This window comes from Ipomoea triloba, chromosome 10 (genome assembly GCF_003576645.1).
Source record: "Ipomoea triloba cultivar NCNSP0323 chromosome 10, ASM357664v1".
NCBI lineage: Eukaryota > Viridiplantae > Streptophyta > Magnoliopsida > Solanales > Convolvulaceae > Ipomoea > Ipomoea triloba.
In genome coordinates, this window is record NC_044925.1 from 26,235,727 (window position 1) to 26,246,866 (window position 11,140).

Below are 11,140 nucleotides of genomic sequence, written 5' to 3' on the forward strand. Positions count from 1 at the left end.
TCAGACTGAATCTTATTTCTACAGGAAAACTTGATGATGATGGTTTCTGTTGTTTTTTTTGGTGATGGCCATTGGAAATCACTAAAGGCTCGCTGGTTGTTGCACGAGGTAACAAGTCTTAACTTGTACTCTTTGCAAAGTTCTGTTTCTGATGATTCAGTGAATGTGTAGAAAAAGAATGTGCATCAGAATTGTGGCATAAACGACTTGGTCACATGAGTGTGAAGGGGATTGATTACCTTGCCAAGAAGAGTAAGCTTTCTGGGGTAAAGCTAATTGGACAAGTGTGTTCACTGCTTGGCTGGAAAACAGAGAAGGGTTTCTTTCATGAGCCATCCTCCTACAAAAAGGTCAGAGCCACTTGATTTGATACATTCTGATGTGTGTGGACCAATGAAGGTTAGATCACTTGGAGGTGCATATTACTTTGTAACCTTTATTGATGACTATTCTAGGAAACTCTGGGTCTACACTTTGAAGCACAAAAGTGATGTGCTTGGTGTGTTTAAAGAGTTTCATGCCTTGTTGAGAGACAGACAGGAAAGAAATTGAAGTGCATCCGTACTGATAATGGCGGTGAATATTGTGGACCGTTTGATGAGTACTGCAGAAGGTATGGCATTAGACATCAGAAAACTCCTCCTAAGACTCCTCAGTTAAATGGCTTAGCAGAAAGGATGAACCGAACTATTATGGAGAGAGTCAGATGTATGCTTGATGATGCAAAGTTGCCTAGTTCTTTTTGGGCTGAGGCAGTTTCCACAGCTGTTCATGTATCAATTTATCTCCTGTTATTGCTTTGAAAAATGAAGTTCCTGATAAAGTTTGGTGTGGAAAGGAAGTTTCTTACGATCACCTTAAAGTCTTCGGTTGTAAGGCATTTGTGCATGTTCCAAGAGATGAGAGATCTAAGTTGGATTCGAAGACTAGAGAGTGCATTTTCATTGGTTATGGGTTTGATGAATTTGGCTACAGGCTGTATGATCCAGTTCAGAAGAAGCTAGTCAGAAGCCGTGATGTAGTGTTCTTTGAAAATCAAACCATTGAAGATATTGACAAAGTGAAAAAGCCAGAATCTCGTGACAGTGGAAGTTTGATTGACATTGAGCCAGTTTCAAAGATACAAATGATGTTGATGAGGTTCAGGAAAATGGTCAGAATGGTGATCCTGTACCGGTCTATCAGGATGATACAGTGATGCAGATGGTCAGTTGATGATGTTGTGCACAGGAACAAGAAGTTCCAGTTCAGTTGATCTTCCGAGAAGGTCTGATAGGGAACGGAGCCATCTACTCGTTATTCTCCCAGTCAGTATGTGCTTTTGACTGACGGGGGAGAACCTGAGTCTTATGAAGAAGCTATGGAAGTGAGCAAAAGAGACAATGGCTTGAGGTATGCAGGATGAGATGAACTCTTATATGCAAATGATACCTTTGAGTTGGTGAGGGCACCAAAGAACAGGAAAGCTTTGAAAAACAGGTGGGTTACAGAGTAAAATGAAGAGGGCACTTCAGTTCCACGGTTCAAAGCTAGATTGGGGGCAAGAAGAAAGGTATTGATTTGATTTTCTCCTCTGTTGTGAAATTCTTCCATCAGAGTTGTGTTGGGACTAGCAGCCGTTTGGATATAGAAATTGAGCAGATGGATGTGATATCTGGTGCATGCTTGACATCTTTAAGTACCAAAATTGCGCCATTGCTTGTCTCAAGGCAAACTGTACCGGTACCCGTCACCTTCACCTGACCATCATCACCCATTCTGAGCTCTCCAAAGTCACCTGGAGTATATGAAGAAAAGAATTCCTTCCTTGGTGTAACATGGTAGGCTGCACCTGAATCCACAATCCAAGTTGTCTCATGGCATGCAACGTTGATGGCGTTCTCATCACAGGCAACAAGTAAATCTGTTCTAACTGTCGCAACTTGATTCCTAGTGTCACCATCTTTATTGTCTTGCTTCTTTTCTCTTTTCCACTTGAAGCAATATTTCTTGATGTGCCCTTTCTTACCACAATAATGACATTCAATATCCTTGTACCTTGACCTTGACTTGCTTCTGCTTTTATCTCTACCCCTCTGACCCTTTTGCTTGTTTTTCACCCTATCATCTGTAACCAAAATATCTGACTGCGAAGTAGAAGTGTCTTGAGATCTTCTTCTTGCTTCTTCATTCAAGATACCACTCTTTACATATTCCATGGTCACAACACCGTTGGGAGCAGAATTGGTCAATGAAACCCGAAATGTTTCCCAAGAATTTGGTAGAGTATTAAGCAACCAGAGACCAAGTACCTCATCCTCAAATTTGATGCCCATACCAGACAATTGATCAAGAACGCCCTGAAAATCATTAACATGATCATTGATCAATGTACCTTCCCTGTATCTTATATTCATCATCTGTTTCAGCAAAAACAATTTGTTATTGCCTGTCTTAGAAGCATACAGGGTCTCAAGTTTATTCCATAGGCTCCTGGCATGTGTCTCATTAATAATGTGGTTTAAAACATTATCTTCAACCCACTATTCAATATATCCACAAACTTGTTGATGTTCAAAGTCTCACTCCTCATCTGACATATTTTCAGGCTTTGCACTTGTAAACACAGGTAGATGTAACTTTTTCACAAACAGGAGATCCTTCATTTTGGTCTTCCAAATGTGATAATTTTTACCATTTAATCGTACCATATTACTCGTATTTGCCTCCATTTTAAATATACCAAATTATCAACCAAGGCTCTGATACCACTTTTTTAGGAAAAATCCCACTTCCTGTGACAATCAAAATCACAGACCCGACACGGTACACAAATACGAGATAATACACAATAGCCCAAAAATAAATATGAACACAAGGAACACAAGATTTACGTGGAAAACCCCAAAATCACGAGGAAAAACCACGGGCCACCAACAACAACAATTTCCACTATCACAAATCTCGGGTACAAAGTTTCAGGCTACCACACGAGCCATACATTCACAAATCATCAAATACAACAACTCCTAGGCCAAAACATTCTTATAATATTCACAGGCTAAAAGGAATAATATCTCGTACTCAAAATATTCAATCTCCAATACTAGGATAAAAATGAATACAAATATTACGAGATTATCTAAAGAGATGCCTGGAATAAATACAAGCTGACCTCAAATATTTGATGAAGATGAACCCAAGAAGCTTAGGCAAACTCCATGACAAAATGACACCAAGATGAAGAAGAGAAAATGGTTTCCTCCCTCTACTGCCGACTGCCGAAATGGAATGAGAAGAAAAATGGGTTTTCTTGCTCTGTTTATTGCCTCACTGTGTGTCTCTCTCTGGCCGAAATGAGTGGAATGAATGGGAAATTAAATTCCCTTTCTCTGCTGCCGAGAAGACCAAAGAAAGTGGAGTAATGCATGCCTGCCAAATATTCCATTTGCTGACAAAGAATGCATGTTGCTTCCCACTACATTTATATATATATATATATATATATATATATATTATATTGTTTTTTTTGTTTTGTTGTGTTTTGTCCTTTCACATGGAGGGACCCAACACACATTTCTTCCTCACATGAAAATCGTAGTGGACAAGAAAACTGGGGGGAACCGGTCTCTTCTTACGGCGTGGAAGTCGGCGGATGATCCCGGCACGGGTGAGTATGCAGTGCGATTGGATATGAAAGGTGTGCCTCAGGCGATTGTGTACAAGGCGTCGTCCCCTGCGTGGAGATTTGGGCCCTGGAATGGCGTTAGGTGGAGCGGCATTCCAGAAATGACTCCAAACATAAACTCCTACAATTACTACGACAACGACGAGGAAGTCACGATGTGGTATTGGACACGGGACCCGTCGATATACACAGTAGTGATGGTAAATGATTCTGGCGCATTCAGTAAGATTATATGGCAGCAAGGGAATGACGGTGTGATGAGATGGGTGGGGATGTGGTACTTTCCCAACGACGATTGCGACCGGTACGGCCACTGTGGGGCGTTCGGCGTTTGCCATCCGAGGGAGATTGACTGCCGATGCGTTCCCGGGTTCAAGCCGAAGTCAAGCCCGGAATGGAGCCAAGGGTGCTGGAGAAACGAGACAGAAGTGTGCCGGAACGGTGAGGGGTTCTTGAAACTAGAGAATATGAAGATCCCGAACACTGAAATGGCGGAAATGAACACAGCGATTGGGTTGAAGGAATGTGAGGAGCTATGTTTGAACAACTGTTCTTGCACGGCATATACAAGCGCGAATATCACAGATGGTGGAATGGGATGCATTGCTTGGTATGGAGAGTTGATAGATATGAGGGAGTTCACAAGTGGAGGCCAAGATATCTATATTCGAGTCTCTGCATCTGATTTAGGTATGTTTAATTCTATTCCAATATGTTATGAATTACTAGCTTTTGGGGAATTTTTTAATATTTGTGGGTAGTTGATTGTAATTGCATATTAAGCGTCATAATTCCAACCCGGAGAGCCACAAAATACTGATGCACTATTGCTTGATCATTACTCTTTTAAAACAAAATTCTCTACTTTCAGGTCCACTTCTAAAGAAATCGAAAGAGCATCATGCGAAAAGGCTCAGTCTTGGTGATTTTGCCGATTGCTGCTGTGATTCTTGTGCTCTATTGTTTGATCACTACCAATATCAGAGAAGGTACAACTCTAGGGGAGAGCCCCATACATGAATTTCTTCAAATATTAGGGTAAATTAATTATAAAATGAATGTCTTTTAATGTTAATCGTAGGTAAAACACCACCAAGCAGTAATACTAGTTTACAATTGGGGAAATATATGGAAGAAGCTGGACATCCAGATGTGTTAGCCTTTGATCTAAACACCATTAGAGCTGCCACTAATAACTTCTCCACAGACAATAAACTTGGAGAAGGCGGATTTGGTTTTGTTTATAAGGTAACACTATAACTTTCACCATAGCATTACTTACTGCTAGTTGAGCTGATCCAACTTTGTCTGTTCTTATTCACAATTTACCACCCAAACCAACTGAGCAGTTCTAATTGCAGGGTATGTTACAAAATGGACAATTTGTAGCTATCAAAACACTCTCAAGAACATCTCAACAAGGGATAGAAGAATTCAAAAATGAAGTGAAGCTAATTGCTAGACTTCAACACAGAAATCTTGTGAGGCTTTTAGGATGTTGCATTCAACAAGGGGAGAAAATGTTGGTTTATGAATATTTACCTAACAAAGCCTTGGACAGTTTCATCTTTGGTAAATATATAACCTCTTTGTTCTGTATTTATTAATGATTGAAGTTCTATAAGAATATTACATGACAATATTTACTTAATGGTTCTGTAGATAACAGACAAGGGATGTTGTTAGAGTGGAAAAAGCGCTTTGAAATTATTTTAGGAATTGCTCAAGGGTTGTTATATCTTCATCAAGATTCTAGACTACGAATTGTTCATAGAGATTTGAAAGCTAGTAATGTTTTGTTAGATGACTCCATGAACACGAAAATATCAGATTTCGGAATGGCTAGACTTTTTGAAGAAGAACAAGTTGAAGCAAACACAAATCGAGTAGTTGGGACATAGTGAGTGTTTCTCCTTACTAATTGTGTATGAATATCATAAACATACTGAAGGTTAAGACTATAATGTTTAATATTGTTTTGTAGTGGTTATATGTCACCGGAATATGCAATGGAGGGTCACTTTTCTGTAAAATCTGATGTATTCAGTTTCGGTGTTTTAATGTTGGAAATTGTTTGTGGGAAGAAGAACAAATATCAGCGCAACCAAAACTCTTTGAATTTAATTGGAGATGTAAGTGCATCTCTATCCTATATAATTTCAATTCCTTAATAAAATACATTGTTCTTACAATTTTTTCTCTTAAACATTTATGTTTGTTACACATTTTCAGGTATGGGATTTGTGGAATGAAGAAAGATCAATGGAAATAGTGGATCCATCATTGGGGGAGTCGTATGATGGTCAAGAAGTTTTGAGGTGCATCCATGTCGGTCTATTGTGCGTTCAATTATATCCAGATGACAGACCAATGATGTCAGAAGTGATTTTCATGCTAAGTAATGATACAGAACTCCCTCGTCCTAAACCACCTGGATTTATATTCAATCAAGAGAATACAAGTGCTCCACTCTCATATTCTACAAGCAACGATGAAAATCAGTCAATTAATAATATGTCAATTACTGAACTCATAGGTCGTTAAATTGGCAGGGCAGTTGATTTGTTTTTGGGTGTGGTTGTGCACTAGATACCAGATAGATTATTACTACTTTCGTTTGATTGCAATGTGCGTACGTGTTAATAGAGCTTAGCATACTCATGATTATGGAATATGGATGAGATGGCATGGATTTGTGTCAGCTAAGATGTCTTGAAATGCATCGTTATTAAAATAAATGAGTGATTGCTTCATCACCCTTTGAACTCAATTGTTATATCATAGACCAGAGTTTATATTGTATTGTAGACTCTCATTCAAAAATTATTTGTCTGTAGTTGATATATTATGTATCTGTAATTACGCATAGCTACACGTCAATATCTTGTTTGTCTTTTTGTGATCCCAATTGGAAACTTTATCCTATTAGTGAATGACTTGTAGTTGGCGATGACTAAATGATTGTATATACCGAAGTGACTTGTAGGCTGTAGCAAGCTCAAATTGATCTATTCAACAAGTGACATTAATTACTCAAATAATGCAGAGGCATATATCATTGATCCCTTCCAAAAGATAATAACCACTCAATTCAATGTAATCAATGCTGCAAATTAAATCATTCATCCCTCACTTCAACTAACAAAATGGACAGAGACGATTTTTTTTTGGTGTAACCCAAGGCCTCCACCGTCAACACAGTGGCTAACCCTTTGCTGAATTGTAGACACCTCAATTGGGTAGGACAGCTAGCTTGGAGATTTATGGAAAGAGAGATGAAGACATAAAAATGATTACTGCTAGTTAGTATAAATTGAAGCACTATAACCCCAATAGTCTTCTTGATTCCCAAGTTTTCCTATATATTTTACAGAACAAGATTTTCTTCAGCATCACTTCATTCTTACTTAACTGTAGAGTGTAGACAGCAGCATATCGAAAACATGGGAAGACAAACTAGCATCTTCACAAGAATCGTCCTCTTGACGATGTTTCTTTCATTTCTGGTATGTTTGTGCAGTTCTACAGACACCATTACCTTCAACCACACTCTCAAAGACGGGGATTTATTAATCTCTAATGATAAATCTTACGCTCTCGGTTTCTTCACTCCCGGAAATTCCACCTCCGGCAAGCGATACGTCGGAATATGGTTCCAAAAATTACCTGAACAAATGGCCGTTTGGGTTGCTAACAGAGACAACCCCGTCAACGGCACATCCGGAATCCTCTTCATCGACAGCACCGGAAATCTTGTCATCCAAGACAGTAAAACTAATGTTTCTGTCTGGAACACAAGTCTTTCTTTTCCGGCCCCGACGGGGATCAAAGGTTATTCAGTTCAGCTACAAGAAACTGGGAATCTGGTTTTGTATCATGACCATCTGGATAGACGGGAAACTCAATGGCAGAGCTTAGATTATCCCACCAACACATTTCTTCCTCACATGAAAGTCGGAGTGGACAAGAAAACTGGACGGAACCGGGTTCTTACGGCGTGGAAGTCAGCGGATGATCCCGGCACGGGCGAGTATGTAGTGCGATTGGATCCCAAAGGGATTCCTCAGGCGATTCTATACAAGGAATCGTCCCCTGTCTGGAGACTTGGGCCTTGGAATGGCGTTAGATGGAGCGGAGTTCCAGAAATGACTCCAAACATAAACTCATACAATTACACCGACAACGACGAGGAAGTCACGATTTCGTGTTCCACAAATGACCGGTCAATATACACAGTAGTGATGGTAAATGATTCAGGGGCGTTCAGTAAGATCATATGGCAGCAAGGGAATGACGGTGTGATGAGATGGGTGGGGATGTGGTTCTACCCCAACGACGATTGCGACCGGTACAGCCACTGTGGGGCGTTCGGCGTTTGCGATCCCTACACTCCGGGGAATATTGACTGCCGATGCGTTCCCGGGTTCAAGCCGAAGTCAAGCCGGGATTGGAGCCACGGGTGCTGGAGAAACGAGACAGAAGTGTGCCATAACGGTGAGGGGTTCTTGAAACTAGAGAATATGAAGATCCCGAGCACTCAAATGGCGGAAGTGAACAGAGCTATTGGGTTAAAGGAATGTGAGGAGCTTTGTTTGAACAACTGTTCTTGCACGGCATATGCAAGCGCGAATATCAGTGATGGCGGAATGGGATGCATTGCTTGGTATGGAGAGTTGATAGATATGAGGGAGTTAACATATGGAGGTCAAGATATCTATGTTCGAGTCTCTGCATCTGATTTAGGTACGTTACTATGTTTATTACCGACAAAATACTAATACACTATTCTAAATCATTACTCTTTTAAAACAAAGTTCTCAACCTTCAGATCAACTTGTAAAGAAATCTGAAGAGCATCATGGGAAAAGGCGCGGTGATTCTGCCCATTGCTGCTGTGACTCTTGTGCTCTATTGTTTGATCACTACAAATATCAGAGAAGAAGGTATAACTCAAGCGGAGAGCCCCAAACATGAATTTCTTGAAATTTTAGGGTAATTCATTAGAAAATAGATGCCTTTTAACGTTAATTAGTTATATTGTAGGTAAAACAGCACCAAGCAGTAATACCAGTTTACGTTTGGGGAAATATATGGAAGAAGCTAAATATGCAGATGTGTTAACATTTGATCTAAACACCATTAGAGCTGCCATTAATAACTTCTCCACAGACAATAAACTTGGAGAAGGCGGATTTGGATTTGTTTACAAGGTAACACTATAACTTTCCCCATAGCTTTACTTACTGCTAATTGATGAACTGATCCAGCTTTGTCCGTTATTACTCACAATTTACCACCTCAACCAACTGAGTTTTGCCAATTCTAATTTCAGGGTATGTTACAAAATGGACAATTTGTAGCTATCAAAACACTCTCAAAAACATCTAAGCAAGGGATAGAAGAATTCAAAAATGAAGTGAAGCTAATTACCAAACTTCAACACAGAAATCTTGTGAGGCTTTTAGGATGTTGCATTCAACAAGGGGAGAAGATTTTGATTTATGAATATTTGTCTAACAAAGCCCTGGATAGTTTCATCTTCGGTAAATACATAACCCTCACACAGTTCTATAATTAATTAACAAGTGAAGTTCTATAATAATATTACATGACAATATTTACTAAATGGTTTTGCAGATAATAGACAAGATATGTTATTAGAGTGGAAAAAGCGCTTTGAAATTATTTTAGGAATTGCTCAGGGGTTATTATATCTTCATCAAGATTCTAGACTACGAATTGTTCATAGAGATTTGAAAGCTAGTAATGTTTTGTTAGATGACTCCATGAATCCGAAAATATCAGATTTCGGAATGGCTAGACTTTTTGAAGATGAACAAGTCGAAGCAAACACAAATCGAGTAGTTGGAACATAGTAAGTGGTGCATTCCCCCCTTCAATTCACTTGTGTACCAATAACTAACTTTTATGTCGGGTTATAACACGAAATGTTGTTTTGTCAATTAATTGCAGTGGCTATATGTAGCCGGAATATGCAATGGGAGGTAATTTTTCAGTAAAGTCTGATGTGTATAGTTTTGGTGTTTTGTTGTTGGAAATTGTAAGCGGAAAGAAGAACAAACACAAGTACAAGGAAACATCGTTGAATTTAATAGGAGATGTAAGTGCATCTCCGTGCTATACACTTTCCTTACACACAGAGAGACAGTATTCTAACCAAAGAATGAATTGAAGAAAACATTATAGAATGCATGTTTGTTTCACACTTTCAGGTATGGGATTTCTGGAATGAAGAAAGAGCACTGGAAATTATCGATCCATCATTAGGGGAGTCGTATGATGGTCAAGAAGTTTTGAGGTGCATCCATGTTGGTCTGTTGTGCGTTCAACTACATTCAAATGACAGACCAACCATGTCAGAAATGATTTTCATGTTAAGTAATGATACAGAACTATCACATCCTAATCGACCAGGATTTGCATTGAATCGGGGGAATAATGCAGCTCCATTAACATATTCTACAAGTGATGGTGGAAATCAATCAAGTAATACTATGTCAATTACCGAACTTGTTGGTCGTTAAATAGCAACATGTGTATTAATATTAATATAAGTTTGAACCTCAAACGTGTATATTAATATAGCTTAGGATATATTACATAGTATATATCCTCGTCGGTTTCTCCCTTCCCGATTCTCTCGTCGAAGCCAATACGCATTCAAAGTAGTGCTTATCTTGATATGTGGTGGTTTCATTCTACTTTTGCTAAATTTGTAAATGAACAAAGGAAAAGATCAGATCAATTCAAGTGATGAATTAGTAAAAAGAAGGTTTTTTAAAAACTTATTACAAGTTACAAGTAATTGAATTTAATGGTAAGGAGTACATACTATTAATAATCCAAACTTGTAAAATTAAACAAAGATTTGTTTGGACTAGCTTGACTCATTTAACTTTTAAAATGTCAATCCAACTCAATTATTATAAAATAAGTTTTGCATATACCCGAAATGAGTGGTTGAGTGTGTGGAGTATAATTCTTGTACTAAAAGTCACGATTTTAATTATTATCAACGTCCTTTCCGTTCTAAGTCTATTATTCCATATTGTCTCAAGTCTAAGGTGGCATCAATTCTTTACCTTAATCCATTGTATTTACCTCAATAGTCAACACTACTGAAATCCTATCTAAAGTTTCATTTTCCCTTTGCCAAAATCTCAATCCAACATTATACTACAACTGGTTATTTTGTAAAATTGTGTAAATCAATGCACTAAAATCGTAATATGTATTGCATTAATTACATTTTCCAAAAATAAGCTAAGTAGAGATACATCAGTCTCAATTTAGACATTTTCTTCCGTCTACCCAACCATCCACCTCTACCAGAGACCAAGCCAGCAATTAATAGTACAAATTAATATTAAAATCATTTTGAAAATCAAGTAATATGCATCATCTGTATTATATTGTTTCATTATTTATATTCCACAGAACTAGATTTTCTTC

The 11,140-nt window shown here is 38.5% G+C and overlaps 1 protein-coding gene and 1 pseudogene across 1 annotated transcript; both read left to right on the forward strand.

Moving 5' to 3' along the window:
- Positions 1 to 3,567: 3,567 nt before the first annotated feature.
- LOC116033391 (G-type lectin S-receptor-like serine/threonine-protein kinase At1g11410) lies at positions 3,568 to 4,428 on the forward strand. The gene has a single exon (XM_031276137.1). It carries the CDS (start codon positions 3,568 to 3,570, stop codon positions 4,426 to 4,428), a length of 861 nt encoding a protein of 286 aa, XP_031131997.1.
- Positions 3,636 to 10,431, forward strand: LOC116033392 (annotated as a pseudogene).
- Positions 10,432 to 11,140: the final 709 nt, after the last annotated feature.

Bases quoted from the DNA above. Each gene is read 5' to 3' on its own strand.
- LOC116033391 (XM_031276137.1), top strand. From the start codon at position 3,568: ATGAAAATCGTAGTGGACAAGAAAACTGGGGGGAACCGGTCTCTTCTT.